The 24,943-nt window shown below is 39.9% G+C and overlaps 2 protein-coding genes across 2 annotated transcripts; both read left to right on the top strand.

Moving 5' to 3' along the window:
* The first annotated feature begins 392 nt into the window (after positions 1-392).
* Positions 393-6,689, top strand: LOC129367701 (flagellar attachment zone protein 1-like). The gene is made up of 2 exons (XM_055042333.1): positions 393-2,127; positions 6,646-6,689. The coding sequence occupies exons 1-2, from the start codon at positions 441-443 to the stop codon at positions 6,687-6,689; spliced, it is 1,731 nt and encodes a 576-aa protein (XP_054898308.1). The 5' UTR covers positions 393-440.
* A 2,058-nt stretch (positions 6,690-8,747) lies between these two features.
* Positions 8,748-23,617, top strand: LOC129367746 (proline-rich transmembrane protein 1-like). The gene is made up of 3 exons (XM_055042394.1): positions 8,748-9,066; positions 12,636-12,884; positions 22,983-23,617. The coding sequence occupies exons 1-3, from the start codon at positions 8,938-8,940 to the stop codon at positions 23,139-23,141; spliced, it is 537 nt and encodes a 178-aa protein (XP_054898369.1). The 5' UTR covers positions 8,748-8,937; the 3' UTR covers positions 23,142-23,617.
* Positions 23,618-24,943: the final 1,326 nt, after the last annotated feature.

Here is a 24,943-nt window from a genome sequence, read left to right as displayed (position 1 = left end):
ACCGTTGGTCCTGCCACCCTGCCGTGCCAGTCCATTGTCCTCAAGAGCCGCTGTCTCCCAAGTGCGGATTTCAGCCTTGGTGATGTTTTACCAGCTGAACTGTCTCCAGTGGCCATCAGCTTCAGCTGTAAAGTTTGTTTTTCTTCAAACTTCAGCAGTTTTCTAGTTGTCCTTCTGAGGTAGTGACATCAATTTGTGACATCACGCAATTTGATGTCACAAGGAGTGATGCACCCTATGTGGAGATATAATGCATCACTTCTGAATCTACGGTCATAGCTATTGCAGCAGTTGGAGAGAAAGCACAAGTATTGTACTAATCGCACTAACGAACAAATAGTCAATTTTCGGATCAATTTTCAGATTTGTCCAGAGAGAACAAATTAAAAATGAGTAAGAGCAATAACATAAGTAAGCCTTCTGATTTCAAAGGCAAGGAAATGCAAGAGACCATAGCGAGACAGACGCAGCAGCTCAATGATTTTGTAGAAAAAGTAAGCGTGATGTCCATCGAGCGAATGTCTCTGCTGAAAGCGAATGAGGAGCTGAACATCCAAGTTCAAAACATGAAAAAAGCTGCGCTGGAAGTAGACGCTCTGGTTCAGGAGAAAGAAGACGAATTAAAGAAACAGTTGGACGCAAACAAAACTTTGAAGAAAAATATCACTGCTCTGGAGAAGAAAAAGTCCACTCTGGAGAAAAAAACAATCACCTTGGGTCAGCAAAACACAGCTTTAGAGACTGAAAAGATCACCTTGGAGAACGAAAAGATTGTCTTTGAAAACGAAAAGACCGTTTTGGAGGAGAAAAATACTCGTTTGGAGAAGGAGAAGGCCGCTGTGGAGGAGAGAAACACAGCTTTAGAGATAGAAAAGACCGCCTTGGAGAGAAGAAAGACTGCGTTAGAGGTTGAAAAGAACGCCTTGGAGAAGAGGACCTACACGCAGCAGAAAGAAAATTTTGCACTGCGACAGAAAAACAGGATCTTGGAGAACCAAAACACCGCCTTAAAGGAGAAAAACACTATGCTGGAGAACCAAAAGACCGCCTTAAAGGAGAAAAACACTACGCTGGAAACACAAAACACTGACTTGGAGAAAAAGAACACTGCTCTGGAGAAGAAAAAGACCACTCTGGAGAAAAAAAATAATGCACTTGGTCAGAAAAACGCAGCCTTAGAAATTGAAAAGGCTGCCTTGGAGAAGGGAAAGACTGACTTGGAGGACAAAAACACAGCCCTGGAAACACAAAACACAACCTTGACAAAGAAGACGACCGTTTTGGAGAAGAAAAAGACTGCTCTGGAGCAAAGAAGTATCACACTGGGGCAGAAAAACGCAGGCTTGGAGATTGAAAAGACCGCCTTGGAAGAGAGAAACATAAACTTGGAGCATGAAAAAACTGCCTTGGAGGAGAGGATCACCATCTTTGACCACATAAATACTGTCTTGAAAGAGGAAAACACCGCCCTCAAGCAGGAAAAGACTGCCCTGAATGAGGAAAACACCACTCTGAAGGTGAGAAGCACAGCTCTGGAGCAGAAAAGTGCAGTCTTGGAGAGAAAAACCACTGCCTTGGAGAAAATTAACACCATCCTCAAGCAGGAAAACACCGGCCGGGGGCAGAAAATCACTGCTTTGGAGGAGGAAAAAAGCTCGCTGGAGAAGGAAAACACCACCCTGAAGCAGAGAAGCACCACTGAGAAGCAGAACAGAACCATCTTAGAGAGGAAAACCACTGCCTTGGAACAAATAAGAGCCATCCTCAAGCAGGAAATCACCACCCGGGGACAGAAAATCACTGCTTTGGAGGAGGGAAAAAGCTCGCTGGAAAAGGAAAACACCAGCCTGAGGCAGAAAATCGCTGCCTTGATGAAAATAAGCACTGACCTGAAGCTGAAAAGCGAGACCCTGGAGAAGACAACCACTGCCTTAAAGGATAAAAACACCATCTTTGAACAGGAAAACATCGCCCTGAAACTGAAAAGTATCGGAAGTGTCTTGGAAGGGGAAAAGCTGACCAGGGTCAGAGTGGAACAGCAGAACCAGCAGCCGTCTAAAGAGGAAACCCACGGAGACAGCCAGTCGGATTCAGACCAGCCGTCGGTAATCGCACGTGTGGTCGGAGGTATCCTCAATACATACCAGAAAATGTCCGAAAATGGAACTCTGAGATATTGGATTGAATTGTGATTTGAAAAGTGTCATGATGACTGAAAACTTCAGACTTGATTATTTGGGGCAGAAAAGCTTTACAACAAATGCACTGCAGTGTCAAGGGAGCTTGACACTTAGGAGCTGATGGCGGAAGATGTTGGAGGGAGAGCTTGCGGCCCGCAGGACTGCGGTGCCATGGGAACTTGAGGCCTCAAGTTCCCAGACCATCAGACTCTAATCCCATTTGTCGCCAGGTCATCAGACACTCTTCGGCTGACCTCTGGGGCTTCGTATGGATTCCCGTTGGTCTCTGGCTGACCTCCGGGTCTTTGTGTCGAGTCTTTTTGCATGAATATTGCATGTTCTCCCCATGCTTGTGTGGGTTCTCTCCGGGTACTCCGGCTTCCTCCCAAAGTCCAAAAGCATGATTGTTAGGTTAATTGATTTCTCTAAACCCATCCGTAGGTGTGAATCTGTGCATGCACGGTTGTTTTTCACCTGCCTGTCTCTGTGTTGCTGGCGACCTGTCCAGGGTGAACTCCGCCTCTCGCTGGAGCAAGATAACTCCCAGATCGTCCATTTTTGGTTTGAAGGTTTTCTAAATAAATCTTTTAGCATTCGTAGCGGGAGCTGAACTCCAGTATTACACTAAGCCCTATAGCTAATGCAAAATATTAACAACATCGTCCTAGTACTGAAAAGTTATGTCCCGAGCCCTCACATGAATAGTCCGTCATTTTGAACAAGAATATGCAGCAGTGCTGAGGCATCGTCTGCTGTTCTGGTTTAGCCAAGTAGGATTGACGACCTCTCCAACGACGGCCGTGTTTCCTGCCTCCAAGCAGTCAATGCGGAGCCTATTCTTTTTGTTATGTCTGTGGGTTGAGCGGTTAAAGCTGCTTCTCAGCCTACATTTCCCAGAATGCAGTGTGGTTCTGGATCAGAGTTCAGTAAATATTCTTTAATACAGTGGACCAACCGTGGTCCTCAGGAACCGCTGTCCTGCATGGTTTTGATGAGTCTGGACTCCAACACAACTGATTCAGATGACTGCATTTCCTTCTTTGCGTTCCTGAAATTGTTGCAGTCGCTGGTTAATCACCTGTTCATTTAACCCAGGTGTGCAGCAGCAGGGAAACGCCTAAAATATGCAGGACGGTGGGCCTTGCATATTTTAGGGCCCACTGTGGGGCCTAAAATGGGTGGGGGACTACTGCTTTAACATATTGAATATTTTCTCAGATATATCATCTATTGATATATTTGTAATATATCAATAGATATATCTATTGATATATCTATCCATAAATATATTGTAATATATATATCACAATATATATATATATATATATATATATATATATATATATATATATATATATACATAGCAATATACAGGGGTTGGACAATGAAACTGAAACACCTCTCATTTTAGTGTGGAAGGTTTCATGGCTGAATTGGACTAGCCTGGTGGCCAATCTTCATTAATTGCACATTGCACCAGTAAGAACAGAATGTGAAGGTCCAATTAGAAGGGTAAGAGTACAGTTTTGCTCAAAATATTGCAATGCACACAACATTATGGGTGACATACCAGAGTTCAAAAGAGGACAAATTGTTGGTGCACGTCTTGCTGGCACATCTGTGACCAAGACAGCAAGTCTTTGTGATGTGTCAAGAGACACGGTATCCAGGGTAATGTCAGCATACCACCTGGAAGGATGAACCACATCCAACAGGATTAACTGTGGATGCAAGAGGAAGCTGTCTGAAAGGGATGTCCGGGTGCTAACCCGGATTGTATCCAAAAAACATAAAATCACGGTGCCGAAATTACAGCAGAATTAAATGTGCACCTCAAGTCTCCTGTTTCCACCAAAACTGTCCGTCGGGAGCTCCACAGGGTCAATATACACGGCCGGGCTGCTATAGCCAAACCTTTGGTCACTCGTGCCAATGCCAAAAGTCAGTTTCAATGATGCAAGGAGCGAAAATTTTGGGCTGTGGACAATGTGAAACATGTATTGTTCTCTGATGAGTCCACCTTTACTGTTTCCCCCACATCTGGGAGAGTTAGGGTGTGGAGAAGCCCCAAAGATGTGTACCACCCAGACTGTTGCATGCCCAGAGTGAAGCATGGAGGTGGATCAGTGATGGTTTGGGCTGCCATATCATGGCATTCCCTTGGCCCCACACTTGTCCAAGACAAATTGATGCTGCATTGGCCGCAAAAGGAGGCCCTGCACCATACTAATAAGTTATTGTGGTCTAAAACAAGGTGTTTCAGTTTCATTGTCCAACCTCTGTATATTGCAATATATATCGCAATATATATTGCAATATATATCGCAATATATATTGTTAGCCCTAAATTATGGTCAACATAATCAAGGCAAACACTGCTGACTCACCGAACAGAAAATTATTGTAAAATTGAGTGGAGAGAAAAAATGCAGTAGAAACAAGGATAAGATTGTGAGTTTTGGACAGGTTCATAAGGTGAAGACCCCACACAAAGACAGCTCTTTGTGTTCCTAAATAAATCTGTTAGCATTTATTTAGGAACAGAAACAGAAACGTTATTTCTGTTTCAGCCACTCCTGAAACAGAAATAACATCATCTAACTTGAGATTAAAGTAATGTTTGCATTTCAAGAAGAGGATGAAATGCAAACCAACAACCCAGAAGATCCTTTTTAAGGTGACTCAGTATAATTCCTTATTATAAAAAACAAATAAAAATCGATTTATGGGATATGCAAAACATTTTTATAATATTTTTTGCACAAAATCATTATTAAATAATGAGACTGAAGTTCTGCTCAGTTCTGTCTGTTTTCAGCTATTCCAGTGCTTCTGTCACTTTAAATCCAAATAAGCTGCTGCTGGCCACACCCCCCAACTCATCATTTAAACTCACAAGTGAAAATGGCTGCAAACACATGCGCAATTATACAACCGTAGATCTTTGAAAAGCAGAAGTGGAGCCTCCTGCACAACCAACAAGAACACATTTTTGTTGGTTTCTGGATGGTGAGTCAACAACAAAACATCTTCTGTCTTTTCCAGCAGCCACTCTGCAGCGCATACAGTAGTAAAACCAGCTGACCAAATATGCTGGAGCTCTGCCTGGGTTGCTAGGTAACAAGCTAGGTTCAGCTGGGGTTGCTAGGTAACGGTGCAGTGAAATGTGAACCAACCATCAGGAGGTTTTTGAAATTATCCAGACACCAAAAAAAAAATTTTTCCCCAAAATTTTGCTTTATCTGATGTGTGGGTGGCGCGTCTCTGTTTAGCGAGCCGCATTCAGTCTGCTGCTGCGAGAAACTGATGGATTCATTGTTATTATGAGAGAACAGGTCAACTCCAGTGTTTTATTTATACATTTTAAACCCTAAATGAGGGCTTTGGATCAGGGTTCCCACTGAAAGTCATGAAACAAGTTTAAAAACTGACCACTTTTGACACACTCTGCAAGAATAACAAGATAATATTTACAAATATATTAAACATAATATACTAGCTGCTGGTTTTCTGAGTCAACTTTTACCATTTTGGGCAACTTTCCATTCTGATGATTAATATTTTTTGAAGGGCAATTTTGTTTACAGAGACGTCACAATCCATTTTACTTATGGTTTCAGTTTTGTTTTCGGTTGTTGTGTTTTATTTTCAATATTTAAATATCTTCCAGTTCTACTGTAGAGATTCTGTGTGAAATTGAGAGGGCAAACTTGCATTACTTAAACATGCTCTCTAAACAGCAAGATGATCATTTATCACAATAATTAATTGGGTAATTAATCATACTGCAATATTTGTTATTTAAAACTGCTATAAAATTAGTCACAAAACAACATAATGGCAAGTTATGGAATAACTTGATCAGTAAAAGACAGTTTGTTGCTGAACGTCATTCCCTCTGTCACAAGAAGAACATGTACTAAATTGAAAATTTAAGTTTTCACAAAACTTAAATTTAATGCCATTAAATTTAATGAGCATTAAATATCTTTGTACTCGGGATCAGTGTTTGCTTTAACAATGAATCAAATGTTGTCAGAAAGAGTTTCTGCTTCATTTTGCTCTCGAAAATATTAGGCCCGAGCAGCTAAGCGCTGCGAAGGCCTATTGTTTTCTTGCTGTTTCTTATTATTGCCCTTGTGCTTTTTTTATCACTGCTGCAGAACCAAGAAATATTTACCACATGCTTACGTTTACAACAATATAATGCTCAAACCTGGATTATCTAGTTAACTTACACAGAAGTTTATTTTAGCAGATTTTCATAAATTATTGAGCACAACATTTGCACACCAAGCTGTTAAATTGGTTAAATTGAGACAGGAAAGTGGAAGAAGGTCTAACTAATTGGCCTGCTCTATTATAGCCATTGAATAAGGCATGTTAAGATGCAATTGTTTGTGCTGGATTTTATTTAGGTTTTGTTTGTTTTCTCTCACCCTCAAACTCGTGACGCCATTGCCAGAGTTGACCGGCAGGTGGCAGAGCGGAGCAGCAGACGGGCCCTGAACTGGGATTGCAGGTTGTACCACCATCACTGTTGTGATTGTTTTTATCTACACAGTATAGTAAACTTTCTACCCCTCATTTTGTCATCAGTCATCCGTCTGACTACTACTACTTCTTCTTTCATTCAGTTTGTCTTGATATGTTTCTAATTTCAGGCTCCTCAGTCGATCACAAACTCAGATCTTTGTTTTGTTTCATTTTTATCATAGTTAGACACGGTCATTATTTTATCAGTATAGTTTCAGCTGAAGAGCACAGATGCATACACTTTTTGCCCACAAAAGACAGTCTTTTCATTAATGAGAAAAGATCTGAGCGTACTGTTGCCAATAACTTAACATTTATTTATGAACCAGTATAATCATTGGCTTTTCTCAACTTTTATGACGTTTTATGAATGAAGATGTTTTATTTTTTTTCATGGGTGTTAATGTAACTTATAGACATTCTAGTCACAGATGTGAATAATTGAATATTTAGGACGAATGGAACAATAAAACATAAACCAAATACCCAACAAATTCTGTTTATTTAACTTACAAATAAGTTTGTAAGTGAAAGACTTGGATCTGCATGAGAAAGTGCATTTACCAACCTGTTCTATTGCACATCCATCCATCCATCCATATTTAGAATCTAAGAACTATATAAAATACCTAGAAACAGTAAAAATCAGCTCTTATCCAGAGCCATTAAAAAAGGAGAATATTCCTGATAAGCCCATTTAGTTCAGGAACTTTAGCTGGCAGACGCATATATCACCTAAATTGATAATGAAAACACAACATTTGACATTAGAACATTACATCATAACAATGAAAACTTCTTTATTTAAACAAAAACATTTGCTTGATAAAATAAATCTATGGCGAATAAAGGCTGTTATTTTGCAAAAGCGCTTTTAATCTGACGAACGGACCTCGTCTGAACGCATATTCTAATTGATCAAATAAAAAAATTTTTAAAAAGTTAGAATTCTGGAAATTCTAATGTTTCCAAGAGGAAACATTTCCAAAAGTTTCCTCTTGGAAATGAAGAATTTCTCGGTTACAGAGGCTCTTGGTTCCCCTCTAGCGGCCACGTTGAGCAGGTGCTCCGCTTCTCAAAGAGATGTGGATGAACCAACCAATTCCAGTCTGTCTTTTCAGATACAGTCAAAAAGGGCTAAATAAATCACGCCGAAGTAAAATGAATGAATACGATCACTAAAGGAAACAATACGGTGGCTGTGAACTAAATAACAGGGTTTTGTCTGGTATTACTGGATCATCTCAGGTTTTCTCCTGTCAACGTGCGAATGGCGCTAGATGGCCCGCTTTGACCCCGCCCACCTGCTGCTGGTTCATCCGGGCTTCCAGCAAAAACCGGACCGCAGGAAACTGGGGTCAAATATCAGCGGACCCAAACAATGGCTAAATCATGAATGGATATTCTCAGAACTCGACTGTGTTCTTGGCATTCCTTTTGAGCGTATTTTGAACAAATGTGCAATAGGATAAAGTACAAATTTCACGGGGAATAAAAAAATGAAACTCTAAATGTCGGTAAAAGTGTTCATATCTGAAGCTTAAGTTTAAAGTCTGGGGCTAGGGAAGGAGTGTTGGGTTTGGAGAGCGGACATTTTTGCCCACGAACACACCTCAAAGGCGCAACATCTTTGACGTTGAGTTCACTCCATAACCGCTCAGCTGCTCGAGTGGAGCGAAAACCATCCTCATACATCTTCACCGGGCGTTTCGGACGCTGCTTTTCTTCAGGGACAATCACTCACTCACAGTTTCAAAATAAAAGCAGAGTTCGGCTTCAGTTTGATTTCAAATAAGAAGGATTTGACTCCTGGTTTTACTGGTTCCTCCATTTCATACTTGAATTAATATATATTTTTCTTAGCTATTCAAAGATTTGGGAAGAAGGCGAACTTGTTTTTGTTTTCAGCACCACTGAGTAAGACCACAACCCCGAAAACGGCTTAACGTTTTTGTGAAGGATTTTATTTTTAAAAGCCGCACCGGAAGTGTTGCTTTGAATACAATAAGCTTTGATACAGATTGTAATTATCATTTTTGAGACCCCCCTCTCTCCCTCCCTAGTTTAGCTCATTTACTCCAGGTGCCTTTTGTGAGGAGGACATCATTGGTGTCCGTAGAGGAAGTGTTTATCAAACTATTCGGGAGGGAAAAGGACGTTCCTTTTTGCTTTTTTTTTTTTTTTTACAGTGAAATTTCTGACAGGTGCACTCTGTTATTCCATGGATTCTAACAAGTCAGCGGCTGTTCCAGACTGGGACAACGAGAAGTCCTCAATGATCCAGAACCCACCTCCACCTTATTACGACAACCCGGGAGTCGCTCCGCCGGGCCAGGCTTGTCCCCAGCAGGTAAGGAAAAAGAGAACAAAAAAGTACTTACTTGACTTTACGACTTTGTCTAGTTTATTTGTACATACATACATATATATATATATATATATATATATATATATATATATATATATATATATATATATATATATATATATAATATATATATATATATATATATATATATATAATAATTGTAAAGTTTAACAGAAATTATCTTTGCTTTACGCATTAATTCCTTACACTTTCTCTGTCGTGTTCCTCCTACTAAGTCTTACATTTTTTTCCTTCTAAATCTCAATATATATATATAAAGTAAACTTATCTATATATATATATATGTTTATATGTATATAAATAGAAATTAGTTTTAAAAACGTTGCTGAAGGAAGATCCTCCCTAAATGATGGATTGCTTAATCGAGACGGTTCGCTGTAACTAAAAAAATATATATATATGGCCTATACTTTTGCTTTCAGTTAACCTGAAAGTGCCCATCCCTTTTTTTAACCGTTTTCATCTCATCTTTCACTGTGGGCAAAAGGCAGCACGGCGCCTGGGCGTGGCCGTGAATGATGACGCAACAACGTGACAAAGCTCAATTAATAAAATAAAATAAGCTTCATAAAATTCAATCTATAGAGATTCCTCTTACTCACAGAAGACAATACTACATGGGAAACATGACATAAATGCAACCTTGTATGAGGAAACATAAAGGAGTTATATATATATATATATATATATATATATATATATATATATATATATATATATATATATATATATATATAATTTCCTTCCTTTTTGAAGGTAAAAGTGTGCGTACACAATGTTCAGTTACCCACTCATCCTTTAGTTTGGTGCCTCGCCCAGCTGGACAAGCAAACAACCATCAACCATGCACACACGCATTGAGCAATTTAGAAACAGGTCCAAATAGTTTAGAAGTCCTGGTTTGTTTGGTTTTTTTTTTTTTTTTGTTTGTTTTTTTGGACCAAGGAGGATCGAACCCACCCACACATGGATGGAGTAAACATAACAAACTCGACACAGAATGAGGCAGAACTTGGTCGCTCCAAGGCAAAGGTTTAAACCGCTGCCTGCTCAGTGGATGGCAAAGTGATTAAATAAATCATAATAAAGACAGATGTTTTCTATCCTTCTTAACATCCAACTTTTTTTTTTATTTGGATCCTCCTCCAGTTACAGAAATGTTCTCTTTCAGATTATTAAATAAAAATAAAATTATATATATATATATATATATATATACATATATATATATATATATATATATATATATATATATATATATATATATATATATATATATATATATATATATAAACCTGGATAGGTGTTTTGTGAAATTTTAAGCAGGATCGGGGGTGATCGTGATAAATAATGACGACACGCTGTTCTGCTAGAATAAATGTGTCCTTTTATTCCGCCACAGATTACAGCAAATTCATTCACACAACAAACAATGCGTAATGCTTAGATTCTTTCAATCTACTCACACAGTGACCTGGAGAGCCGACAGTTTCGGGGCAGAGCTGCAGCAACACGTAATTGGGCGTCCGTACGTAACCCACAGCAGAGACTCTACTCTGACTCTACCGAACAATGGGACTTTTCTGCCTTTTACACTCATTACAAAACAACCTGGAATGAAAGAAGGGAATGGCCATTTCCCCTCTTCCAGACGGGTTTAGCCAATCAGAATGCTACTTCCCTGCCCACAATTTGACCATGAGCTCAGAGCGGGATCAATTAGCCAATCAGAATGCTACTTCCCTGCCCACAATTTGACCATGAGCTCAGAGGGTGATCAATTAGCCAATCAGAATGCTACTTACCTGCCCACAACTTGACCATGAGCTCAGAGCGTGATCAATTAGCCAATCAGAATGCTACTTACCTGCCCACAACTTGACCATGAGCTCAGAGCGTGATCAATTAGCCAATCAGAATGCTACTTCCCTGCCCACAATTTGACCATGAGCTCAGAGCGGGATCAATTAGCCAATCAGAATGCTACTTACCTGCCCACAACTTGACCATGAGCTCAGAGCGTGATCAATTAGCCAATCAGAATGCTACTTACCTGCCCACAACTTGACCATGAGCTCAGAGCGTGATCAATTAGCCAATCAGAATGCTACTTACCTGCCCACAGCTTGACCACGAGCTCAGAGGGTGATCAATTAGCATACAGTACTCAGTCTCCCCTTGTCCATGGGCTCCAGAGGCGACGAGCATTCCTTGATTCAATCAACATACAGCACTCAACTTTGTAAAATGTGTTGAAAATGTATAAAATGAGCATGAAACATACAACTTATCAAAGAACATATAAAATTCTCATATCAATAGGTAATGTGATCGGATTGAAGTTTTTATCCGTTCTGACAATGATTAATTGATTTTTAGTTTAAATCTTAAACTAAAAATCAGGCAAAACATTAAAAAAATGTTTTATGTTTTAACTGTTAAGCAAAAAATAAATACAAAAACAATTTGGGGCTTTTGGCAGCATATAATATGGAGTTTTTTTGGTCAACTGAAATAGTCAATGAGATGTCTCCAAGCAAGTTTATCCAATTGCCGATTTGCAGCTCTTAATTTTGTATTTCGTCTCTGCCATTTGCATACTTCCTTTTACCCCAAGCTTCAGTTTTGTCTGAACATGGAAGATATTTTGTAAATCTAAACATTGCTATGTTCCTTGACTTACTAGTCCTGGAAAGAAACAGGTTTTTTACATCTTCTTTTTCTCACTTTTAAATGAGAAATGTCATATTCTCTGACCTTCACTCCTCTTTAAATGTTTGAAGTATGGGAATATTCCAATTAGGTAAAACCACCACAGCTTTCACCTTTTTCCAGTCATATCTGATCATGGGAATTCCCTAGAGATGCTACTGCATTTTTATGACTGTAAAATATTTCTCTCAAGTTACTCAGGAAAGAAAGTGACAAAACAAATTTTTGATGAATTCTTGTGTAAGAGCTTTCTTTGGTTTCTACTGTGCAATGTTGTAGATTAGAACACTCCTGCTGTCCCAATTTTGCATATTTCATGGAAATCCAATTTGCAAACCAAATAAACAAATGATAATGCATGCATTCAACGTCAATAAGTGGCTCTGACCGGAATTGCCTCCTGGGTAAGTGTGCTGTTTGTGACCACATTTCCTCTTTCCTGTTCTGTACACAACCCAATGAACACACACACCCTCCACCCAACTTACTGTGCTGATTTTTGTCTGTTAGGCAGTCCTGATGTTGAAAAGCATTTATTTATTTTTTGTGTGTTTCATTGATCCGACCCTTGGTTTCAAGAAACTCTGGTCGATGTGTTCGACCACAGTTCTATACTGTTTTTTTATACCTCAGTATAAAATTGTGGTTTTAAACTGTGGTATAAAACCGCAGTTTTATACCGCAATGTTCCCCGAAACATTATGTTTCAGGGAACTACCAACACCGGTAGTTCCCCGAAACATAACAACGAAGAAATGTCCCCCTCCATTGTCATCCAGAAATATGATTCAATTGGATTTTATTCTTGCTGCCTTCAGGGTTATGGGTACCCCCCGCAGCAAGGTGCCGTGTACAACCAGCAGGTATACACACCGGGCCAGCAGTACCCGTTGCAGCCGGGCCAGCAGTACCCGTCGCAGCCGGGCGCCATCGTCATGCAGCCCACCGTGTACGTCACCCAAGGCCCTCTGACCGACCCCGTCAACGACTACATGGGCTACTCCATCTTCACCATGCTCTGCTGCTGCCTGCCGCTTGGAATCGCTGCCCTCATCTACTCCATCTCAGTGAGTTTCTTCCACCTGTAATCGTTTGTTCTCTTTGATCCCTGCCCCGCCGGTGAACCAATATCTGACCGTTTCACCCCAGCAAGAGATGAAACGCCAGGCTAGCCCCCGGTTGCATGTTAGTGCAGGCTTGTGCATGCAAGCTGACGTTCCTGCACTTGTTCAACCACATTATGGCAACAAAAGTGGGATTAGAAGGAGGATTCATTTTGTCTTGTAGGACAACGACAAAAAAACGCTGTCTGCTCTAGCAGGTCCAGTTGATTTTTAATTATTTTTATTAGGGTATTTGTTCAGTGTAGTTAAAACCAGACACCTTTTTAGTGTAAATATTACCAAGCAGAGTCAGTTGGAAGATGGGTGTAAAAGAAAATGCTGTTTTGGCTGTGGCTTTTAACTTCAATGCAACAAAATTGGATTTTCAGTTTAACTGCTAACTTATGATAATTAAATAGAAACCAAAACGTAAAGACGTTCTGAGATTAATTTACTCAATTTACAATACAAGTACGGGGCTTTATTGTAGGGGTGTTACTGTTTTAAAGAAGTTTTTGAAAACCGTGTACCCTTTCTTCTTCTTTTCTCCCAGTTTATGATTTACCACTTTATGTTATGAATTCAGTAAGTTGTTTTGGAGATGTAAGTGGCATTTACTGGAAAATTAGAGTGGAAGTGCACAGAAACCAGAAGGTACTTCTCTAAGGGAGAAGTTTTTTAACTTCTCCATTAGATGACTTTCAAATGTGTTTAAATCTATGTACGTCTTTTGCATCTGCTGAAGGCTTTGTGAAAGTTGAGGGTGTGTCAAAACTGCGAGTTGAACTGTATTTCTCCTGCAGCAGCCAGCTGGCCCCTCTGTGCTGCTGACAGGCCCTTTCCTCAGCAGCAGCAGCAGCAGATGACGGTCCGCATATAGACCTGCAGGCAACAATTTAAAATGCCTGCAGGTCGTTGGGAGTATCTGAGGCGCTCTGTGGGATACTTTGACCTGCAGCAGTCATTGTCCTCAGGTGACTACTTTCTCAGTGGTATTTAAGTAATCATTAATCTAGAGATAAACATGAACTCATATACTAAAACATTGTGATAAGTAATATTTTAACTAGTTTTAACTGGGGGCACTCCTGTTAAAAGTGGACTCTGAAAATGTCGATGCGTATGTGACTTGTAAAAAATACGGCTTTTTCATTTTTATTCAAATTTTTCACCATTTTGTGACAGCTTAATATGAGACAGACAAACGCCCTCGCCTTTCCCTCGTACTCCTACTGCCATCAGCAGGAATACATCGATCCGTCAGGAACAACCAATCACAGCCAGGAGGGACTTAGTGCAGTCAATCATTCTTGTGTATGCTGCTCTCAACATGTTTAAACACAAAAAGCATATCTGACTCAGTAATTCATTAACAAATCAATAACAGCGCATATAAGAATAGCTTCTAGCAACATTAATTAGCTTAACATCACTGGGCTGTTCCTAGCATATTAAACAATTCCAAGCGACTCATAAATACTAAGATACATGAACCATTAGCAAACTTTTATAAATATTTTGGACTGTTTCTTTACTGTTAAGCCAATACTCACTTATGACCCACACTGACAACCGCACCTCTAAAACAACAGTCAGCTCTCAACCAGGCTTAACCACAGTAACGCTTGACTGACAAGGATGGCTGTCAAACAGCATAGCTGGAACGGTTCTAACTCTTCATCACAGGCGCTAAGATAAAGATGTGTGATCCTTGCTCTCTTGTGTTGATTTGGTGACGATTTGGGGGGAAAAAAGAGAACAAAGCCAAATCTGACATAAGTCTACAAGTCACATTCCCATTTAGCTTGAGTGGAGCTTTGTTGAAATCCCCATTATGATTTTTGTGTTGGTGTATTCAGTCAACATCTCATTCCTCAGCGTCGGATGTTTGTAGAGATGCGTTGAGAGTAAGCCCCAAGATGTTTAGACCAATCGTTGAGTCACTTGATTCGAATTCTTCCTTTTCGGGAAAGAGTTTGATAAAGTTATGCTGAGACTCTCACCTGTTTGGGCTTTTTTCACATGTGAAGTCTCAACAACCTTCAAGGTTGGCTTTTCACCCTCAATAAATAAGGGCTTTTTAGTTTTACTGTTCCAAAGCAGACAAAAAAAGTAACGTTGCCCCGGCCGCTCCATGTTGCGAACACAAAAAAGGTTAATCTGAACCTTAACTCTGAGGTATCACTCAGATTAAACTTTTAACCCCCAATGAAGAGTTGTGTTGATGTGATCACATTACTCCACAATGACCTTGTTGCTGGTTAAAGAACATTACAAGTTGAGCAAATAATCTTCAACACAGAGACACCAAAGAAAGAGAATTGCCCAAACCTCGTAGAATAACACTTCCTGTAAAAAGAAAATGTTTGTATTGACTTTAGAAGTCAGTTGAGCATATGTTTCAGAAAACCTCTGGAAATATCAGCTGAAGTAAGAGTTTGGTTTTACTTCAAGAAAAAAAAATGGAAGTCATTTAAAATTACTGGTCACATTTTCACTGTGAAATCCATTTTAAATCGCTTTAGAAACAGATCATCTTTAGATCAAATGGCATGCATGGTTTTTACATTTGCTGATCTATTTACTTACAAATTGCTGCATAACAAGGTAAAATCTTTTCTCCCAACGAGCCCCTACCTCTGCTGACATCACACAAGGCTACAGGTTAGAGCTCGTTGGTGGTTTTTCTTGCTCTTTTTCCCCTCTTTATTTGAACAACTATGAATTAAGTAATACATTTCTGCAGCATATGGCGACATTAAAACGCATGATGGACGTTCATATCACATGTAACCCACAAGGAAAGTTACTTCAAATATACTTGAATAATAATTGGCAGGTAAATGAATTTACTTCAATGACTAATACCAATTTCATATAAATAAAAAGAAAGTTGGGCCGGATCAGAAGACTCTAAATTTAAGGGAGCCTAGGTGTAACAACAGAGGAGAATACACAGTGTCTATAAGAATAGAATTTAATATAATGAACAATTGTGGATCCACATTTACAATTAAACCAAAATTGTACATATTCTATTGAAATTAGAATATGTACTAATAGAAAAATAAGTACAACTACATAGAAAAAACACAACATACACAATAATAACAATGCAAAATCTTACAATACAATTTTATTTTTTATTCAATTGGATCAGTTATTTGGTATTTTAGCCAATTTTCGACGACTTTACTGAGCCAACTGCCGAGCGCGTGCGGTCACTCACCGATGCTCTGACGCTACACGGGCATTTTTTTCCGGCTTCAGCTGCTCACGAGGGAAGCTTTCTGGGATTTAATAAAAACAAATTTACTATTTTGAATGATATATTTTGCGAAATTGTATTGACATTGTTTTCCTTGCCGACTACTAACGGAAGTTACTGTCAGCTCTGAGCTCTCCAGCGTGTCCGACGCGTTCTGAGCAAAATCTGAGCACAGCAGTCAAAGGGGCGGGACAATCAACCTTATTGGCTGATGTGAAATCATACTATGCCAGCTATTGGCTGTTTAATCCGTAACTAAAGGCATATTTCACAGTTTGTAGAGATCTTCAGCACTTTTTATCTGTATTTATGAGCATATTTGTTAACCTATTTTTAACTTTATTACTTTTTAATGCTTATTGTAGAATAAGACATTAAATCAACATCATTAAAATTTTACTTGTGTTTTTAACACTGGGTTACACACGGGCTTTCATTTCCAGAGATCCAGGCAGCTCCATAGTAGACAACACTGTTGCACTCCATCAGCGAACGAGAACGATTTGTCCTTTGTAACTCAAAGTGCATCATCTAGTCTCTCAGAATAATTGGGTAATTACTTATGGCATAATGATGTTTATTGCATCTCTTCTGGGATCTGCAGTCTTATCATCTTACCTGAAGTGCAGCTCGACAGGAAATGTCTTCCTATACAGAACAATTCTTGAGGGAAGACAGGCCGCTGAAATGCTGTTCAGAATGGAAAAACTGGAGTTTGTTTGAAATAAACAGCATTTCGAACAAACTGTGTCTGCTTTTGGGCCCATAAACAAACTTTATTCTCTTGCATGTTCCAAAGAAGAGTTTCCTGTTTTGGTTTATGCGTTCTCCTAAGCGTAGTGATAAATATATTGTTTAGAGTTGATGTAGGCTGCCTTGCAAAAGTATTCGGGAACACGTGAACTTTCCTCCATTTTCGTTGCATCACTGCCACAAACCTCCGTGTCTTTTGTGAGAATCTCTATACAGGACGACTAGTTGCAATGTGCTGCACAAATCTAGCCTAGGAAAGAGTAGCGAGAAGAAAGCCATTACAGATGTTAGCCTGATGGGAGGATGGATGAAGTAGAGATTCACCTCTTAGTACAACAATGATACTGAGATGCAGTCAGATCTGGGATCAGTTGGTTTAAACTTTTTCAGATTTTTGTGTTTATTAAACAGCCCCATATTACTGAAAAAGGTGGAGGAACTACCAGCGCAGAAAGTTAATCACATGAAGAGCCACTTGTCAGCCAAGACTTAATCATTTATGATCTGTTTACATTCATTTGTGAAGACGCAGTAAACATAACGTGGTTTGGGATTTGACCATTAGCCTTTTTTCCTTATTAGGACTCACATCTGAGAATCGAGATAGCAGCAGCTGGAGACGGCAAAAAGATGCTGCAAAACAACCTCTTAATTCCACTGAACCCACAGCGATTAAGATAATGTCCTGAGTGGTTTTCACTCAGGCTCCTTTTTTTTTTTTCTCACTATCCAGCAAAGACAATAAAGTTGTTTTACACTGGAAAAGTAAAATAATGGCAGAAATGTTGGAGGTGGACAAAATCTGCAAAAGAAGCTCAAATTCACTTTCATTTTCTATTTTTTTGGGGGGAGGTTTTAAACTATTGTTTTGAACAAGTCTGATCTCAGATTTGGGTCAGCGCAGTTTGTGTGGAACTGTGTCGACACACAAAGACAAGCAGCGTTTTGTTGGGAATCAGAGCTTACAGCACACCACTGTCCGCCTTTGTGTTAGCCCCGTGAAAGGGTTGCTTTATTCCTCTTCAAATCAGCCTTTTATTACTGACGTTGGTGAGCATCAAACCGTTTCGTAAACGGTCGTTGCGTGCGAGGGTGAGGGTGTATTTCACAAGGGGAGAAACTCCAGCATGGGAGCATTTCCTCTCATCAGTCCCAATGTGAAACCTGTGGTTTCACTCTTGATGACAAACAAATGCAGCTCTCCTTAAAATTACTGGCAGCAAGTGTTCAAGAATTTCAACATTTGCAGTATGTTTCTTTTATATATATATATATATATATATATGATGCAGATTTAAAGATTAAGTTTTGCAGTCTGGTAAATTGAGGCTTGAATGTTCATGTGGGATCAGCTGTTTATTCTCTCTTTCAGTGTCTTTGAATGTTTGTGAATAAACAAACTCAATTATTGTACATGTTTGAACGAGTATGCTTTTCCCTTTCAGCTCTCCACAGTGTTTCAAATTACCAAAACGCACAATGGGAACTTTAATCTACAATCTTGACTACATGTGGCACCTTTCAGTTCCCTCTCCCAATAACGACCAACCTCTATTAGTTTCTCATACGGTCCTGAACTTGCGTGAAAATAACAGATTTTTTTTTTACAGCCAGTGTAAAGTTAGATAAGCTTGCCTCCTGACGTTAAGCGCCTGGGAGCCATTATAATAAAAACCAGAGATGAAATTTGACGAGCGGAGGTGTGTCGTCATGTTTTACATGATATTAAAGTTTTTCTTTCCTCTCTATTTTGACATATTGCAACCACAAACCTCCATGTTTTATTGAGATATTATGTGACATGGCCAACAAAAATTAATGCATTATTGTCAAAGTGAGAGAAAACAATTTTCCAAGGATTTTACAAACCTGACAAATGCACTGTTCCTATCATAAAAAAACAGGATCCATGCAGAGAGGTCAGGGAGGGACTTTAAAACGGGGTTCGATTACACTGCTCAGGCCATCATTTCAACATGGAAAGATTTGTGTGGCGCAAGAGGAAACCCACCAAATCTGCTAGTAAGTGGGGGAAAATAACCTTCCCTTTCTGTAATAAGGTTAAAGGAGACGCTTGGAAATTTCAAATAATGGTCAAAATTAGTAAAAACATATATATACCTCAACCTTATCAGTCTGTGGTTGTAAGGGCAGAGGTTCGTGGGTGAAAGGCGTTATAAAATCGTCAAACTTGCGTCATTGTGTTGGCAAAAATGAGAAATAAAAAAATCCAATTGACTGTCGCCGTCTGTAAGGACACCATGTTTTCTTCTGAGGACAACAACAAGCTCAAAGCTTATATCTTTCTGTCTTATTCAGATATACTCCTGTCTGTTTTGTGCCTTTTTTCTTGATTTATTTATTTTTTCAACGAGGAGATCGAAAGCAGTGAGGCACATTGCAAAGACATGGATGAGTGGACCGTCACATGGCCTAGCCACTTGTGAAATCTGATTTTCTTTGAGCTCTGTCATCTTTCATTTGTTTACATCTCCTGTAATGGTCTTTCCAGTCAGGCCGGCCTCTGCAGACCGACAGAACAATGGCAGGAGCAGCATTAACAAGGAAGCATTTAAAACTCAATTTTGTAATGGAGCTGCAATCAGACCCAATGGCTGAGAGTGGTTTGGGTTGCTTTTTTTTTATTTATTTTTTTAACACCGCATGCGTTCAAGCATGGTTCTGGCAGACCGTGAGAGTGCATTAGAGTTGAGTGCATAGCTCTGTGGATGTATCCTTACCATCTGATAACAATCCTCCAAATTCAAGTGCAGCAAACTGTTGGTTTAGATTGGCAGGTTTAGCAGGGTATTCTTAGAAAGACAGTTACCCTGAAGCGAAATAGCCTTCATGTTGTCTTTGGCCTGTTAACTTTAAGAAAATAGTTTCAGGCAAAAGAATGTACCGATGAGGTTCTGTGGAAAGCCTCCTTCCCTCCCACACTCCCTCACAGAGTCCGTCTGGGGTTTTGTTTTTCTTTGTTCTTTTTGGCCACACTTCCAATCATATCAAAAGTAACCAGAGTAACTCAAAAATGAGTTTATTTGCCAAGACTGAAATCTGTCCACACCAACCTGCACCCATGGGAGAAAAGTGAACATGACAAATGCGATGACTGTCAATGAGTCACCGACGTTGCCATGGGGGAATTTTGGAAATTTTGATCACAACTGCTTCAAAATCGTATAAATCCAGATTGATAGATATCACTAAGTTTGTTTCTTAGTAGAACTTTAATTTCTGAAAATCGGGCCGTAATCTGTTCCTTTTTCTTTTTTTTAACTTCATGACTCTGGCAGTGATCAGGATTGGATGTTTGGATGCTACTTCTGAAATTAAACTCAGGTTTTCAAACACTTTGGTTATTTACCTATATTTTACAGCTCATCAAAGGAGGAGATTACTTTCTCACACTTGGATAGCGCCCTCTCCTCTGAAAGGTTAAGCCATTTAGTGTATTTTGTGTTTTTTCAGGTTGTTCTTATCTTCGCACGTTTTGGTGATTTGACGGAAAATTCATCAATTTACGCAACTGCAGGCAAACCTGAATGTGTACTTTTCATAAGCAGGGGCACTGAATTTCCCGCCCCGAGCCAAAAGTTGAGCATTTCATATCTTTAAATACCAGCTGGGAGACATAATGATCAAGCAGGCTTCATGAAGGCTACAGAGAGACATAACTCTAAACGGCTCAGGCCACGTTTACTGTCAACGCAACGTTACTTCCTGGATTCAGTCTTTCTTTGATCAACCTACATGCATTTTCTCATGAAATGCAGAAGTGATTCACACGACTGCGGGTTTTTGAGGGGAGTTTTTTTAATGCCTGGGCTCATGTACTGTTGCAGTGCAGCTTGTTGCAATTGGCTTCATGAGATCCATGTGACAGCACTGCAAGAACGAAATAAAATCTTACCTGACTAGTTTAGCTTCCTGTACAAAAATCCTTGCATATTTGTAATAAGATGAAACTAAATTACAAGTTTGATTTAAATCAATAATTCCTTAGCATTGATGAAAAAGTACTTGTTCGATTAGCAGATTATTTTACTGACAAGACATTTTTTCTGTTCTAAGTGATGTTATATTCTATATTTGCACTAAAAACTAGACTAAAATTACTTGGTATGATTTTGTGTTGTTGCAGTAAATTGCTGAAGTCAAAATGCCAGATTGCTTTTACTTGTGCAGATGGTGACCTTTCAGTCTTGACTTTTTTTTTGGTTAGATTATATAGACACTGCAACACAGACGACCTCGCCAAACGTTCATGTTTTGCTCTGTTTTAGTTCGTCTCCGCCTAATCTTTTTTTTTTTAACCCTCTTGAAACGACTGCCTGAGCTCATCCATTAGACAACGGAGAAGAATGTTGACTCGGACCGAGCAGACCATTGGAAGGGTGCTTGCGGTATTTACAGCACTTGAGCAAACACGGAGGCAGGCTCATCCACGTGAGACGAGTGCAGAGGCAGGAGAGTGACGCGTGTTGCAGAAACATCCCAGGAACGAGGCGCTCGCTGGAGACAGGAAGTCACACCACTGATGGTAGAAAGTGGAAGCTGCAGCCGCGCCGGGCCATTTTGCCGTCTATTTTGCGTTGTGTTTTTGCCACCGGCTGGCAAAAACACGACGACGTGGGCGGACGGAGAGGGAATCGAGCCGGCAACCCATCAACTGGGGGAACGAACTCCTACCACCGTCTCAACAAGACCAAAAAGAACATCTTTCAGTCAAAATGTTCCCAGATGAGAAATACTTGACTGTAACTGTTTGAAAACATCTTGCCAAAAATCATCAGAGAACAAACAATGTAAGAACAAAAGCTCAGTAGTTTGAATAGCATTATTAAAGGCAAAACAACAGTTGGTTTTGAACCAAAAAAAAAACTCAATATTTTGAAAAGAAGACTTTTGCTAGTCACACATGCGCACAGTTTAAATTTTGAAATTGATTTCTGGTTGAGCTCACTCTGGCCTGAAAAGAAGAAAATGTAAAATCCATTAATAAAATCAATGGCATTGATGCCCATGGTGTGTGTGTGTGTGTGTGTGTGTGTGTGTGTGTGTGTGTGTGTGCGCGCGCGCGCGCAGGGGGAAACCCTGCTTGTTTTTGTTCCCTTTTATACCCACTGCTGGAATAACTTTTCCTTTTCAGTTCTATAAGGAGCAAGATGAATCACAATTTTTTTTAAACCTAAAGATATGCTGCAGTTGGAACAATAAAAAAATGAAAATAAACAAATGGGCCTAAAACTCCCGTACCAATCAAATCTGTGGGTTTTCCTGCAGATGTGTGCTGGGGCAGAGCTGCAGATGTCCACAGTGCAAACATCACATGCATGTAATGTACTGTAAACAGCTGTGCACTGTACAATTACAATTTTTACTTACCATTTAAGTTGCTATATTCTTCCCATGAGGAGCATAAGTGCTGCAACCTGTTACCTTTTTTTTCCCTTCCCTACACGAGCATCCATTTAATTGTACACCTTTGAGATCATGGAGCCTGAAGATAGAAACGTGGGTTCGGTGTTTGTTTTTGTGTTTGTTGTAAGCCGACTGACGGTAACTGAATGCGAACTGCTGGTTCGCATCGTTTCCAGATCAAACTCTGGGTTTTCTCGTGGTGAACGTTTGTCCGCCTTCCTCTTGCACTTCTCCACGTTTGTGTAGTTTCAGTGGCTGCGGTTCGTAGGTGTTGAGCATTTCAGGCGTTTTAAATCCGTCGCCTGCACTCTGCTGAAAAGCACGAATCAAGGTTGAGCTTTTCCCCGATAGGCGTGTCGTGCGCGTGTCTCCTGTCCAGGCAGCTGAGGCGAACGCTGCGGTGGGTCTGGTTCCCTTGCAGTGTTGGGAACAGATTTTCTCTACAAAAACGAAACGAGATGTTCCTCCAGTTGCATCATTAAACCCACTGACTGAATAAAGCGGCAGTTTAATATTCTTCCTTCGTGTAACGTAGACATAAGATTGTACTGCGTCTGTATGTGCCCGTTTTATTTTATTCATTACTTTCTTTTTGTTTGTTTTTTTGCCTCCAGGCCCGGGAAGCCAACCACGCCGGTAACCGGATCTCTGCAGAGAGGAACAGCAGGACCGCCAAGACGCTGAACAACGTGGGTCTGGGGATCGGGCTCGCATCCCTCGTCCTTTCCATCATTTACATTGTGGTGGTCGTCATCATGGCTTCCGGACATTAGTGTCTCCATTTCATACTTTTACTGTGCATGGCTCGGTTACATAACGAGAAGCTGCCCTGTGTTTGCATTATTGAATAATGGTGTTGATGAGAATGCAATCAGTGTTTTTTGTTTTCTTTTGTTTTTTTATCATCTTTTTTTGTAATCAAAGTGATTAAATACCTGCTTCTCTTCTGGCAGTTTTATTTTTATATAAAGTAATGTTTTTTTTGTTACATTATTATTTCAGACAAAGTTGGACAATCGGCCTCTAAAAAAAATCAGCATAAATGTAGAAGAAGTGGAGCTGCTGTAGCGGACGCAGCTTCCTCTTATTGGCTCCGACTCGATCTGATCGCGCTCCGGATCAAACCGAACCGTACCGACTATTTGGCAATGACTTTGTTTTCCAGTTTTCTGCTTTTTCCAAACCATGCTTAAAAGGCTTTGTTTCTCAATAAAGAACATCTTTATAAATAAAAGCGCAACGCAAACCATTCTGAGTCCTTTTCTTTCTGTTTTGCTTATCCAAATGCAATAAACAAAAATGAAAAATTGTTTGATGTGAATTTAAAATTGCAGCATTTCTGATCTTGTCCTCTGATGTTCTTGCTTTAAAAGGAAGATTAATGCTTTTCTTTTCTCTCTTTTTTTTAACCCCTAACATTGCAACAAAAGACGCCCATTGATTTTATTTTCCCTCAAGCAACATCAGCAGCAACAGGATATGACTCAAGTCTTCAAGAGGCCTGAGAACGTCCATGGATCCCTTTCAACACGTCGAGTCTGTTCCAGTAAACGTCTTGACTGCACCTCCCCGTCCCTGCCCCCGCTTTCTCCATTCCTTCACCACACGAGTTTGTGTCCAAACTGATATTTTAATAAACTTCTGTATTTTTTTGGTAGGGGTTTTTTTGGGGAGGGTTCTCGCCTTCTTCAATTTGATTGTGCAATACAGTGAACCGGTTTCTCCACCATTGACTTTACTTGGTTCCATTTTCTCAAATCCTTTCGTTTTTGAGACCATGGGAATCTGCATCATTGCCTCGGATTTTTCTCAACGATCCCTCAAGAATGACAATGCAAAACTTAAGTGTGCATTCAGCCGTAGAAGCTTTTTATATATATATATATTCCATCTTCAATGGCTTTTCTTTTATTTTTATGTGTTGCACCTCCCTGCCCCCACCTCCTCTCGATAACTTTGCAGATCCACACCTAGAGACTGACATTATTGCACGTCAATTTTTTACTTTATTTCGTTTGTAAAACTGTCAAAAACCGTCTTGGTATTGTAGAGATCAGCGACCCCTGATCTAAACGACCCCACTGTATGTTTAAAGTCCTGCTGGAAGGAAATCTACGCCTCGGTGTGTCTCAAAAATGTTTGCATGTTGACTTCCGTATTTAACTCCAGTTAAACTCTGACCGACAGATCGTCCACCTGCGGGCTGAGTTTAACGTGGACATGCTTAGAGCGGTCAAAGCCGACGGTGCAACTTCACTAAATATCCAGGGGAAGTCTTTATAAATCAGGGAACTCATCCATTGGAAACCACCAGTGTTCATATGTGCTTTGGCACAGACGTCCGACTTCATCAGCACAGAATCTCAGAGAAAAGAAACACAGAGAAGAAATAGAAATCGGTTCGTGACTCCCTATCCCAACTCCAAAATGTTTAGCTCTGAAGAAGAGATGGAGAGATTAAAATAAGGCCATAAAATTGACACTCTTAAGGGGCAAACTGAAGATTTTGATTCTGCCTCTTGTCTGTGGCAGTCAGACTTTCCCGTCTTGACCTGTGAGAAACGCTATGTATTTT

This window comes from Poeciliopsis prolifica, unplaced genomic scaffold (assembly GCF_027474105.1).
Source record: "Poeciliopsis prolifica strain line A6 unplaced genomic scaffold, Auburn_PproV2 SCAFFOLD017, whole genome shotgun sequence".
NCBI classification, from domain to species: domain Eukaryota; kingdom Metazoa; phylum Chordata; class Actinopteri; order Cyprinodontiformes; family Poeciliidae; genus Poeciliopsis; species Poeciliopsis prolifica.
Note: the sequence above shows the minus strand (reverse complement) of the source record. Positions and strands in the feature narration are given on the sequence as shown.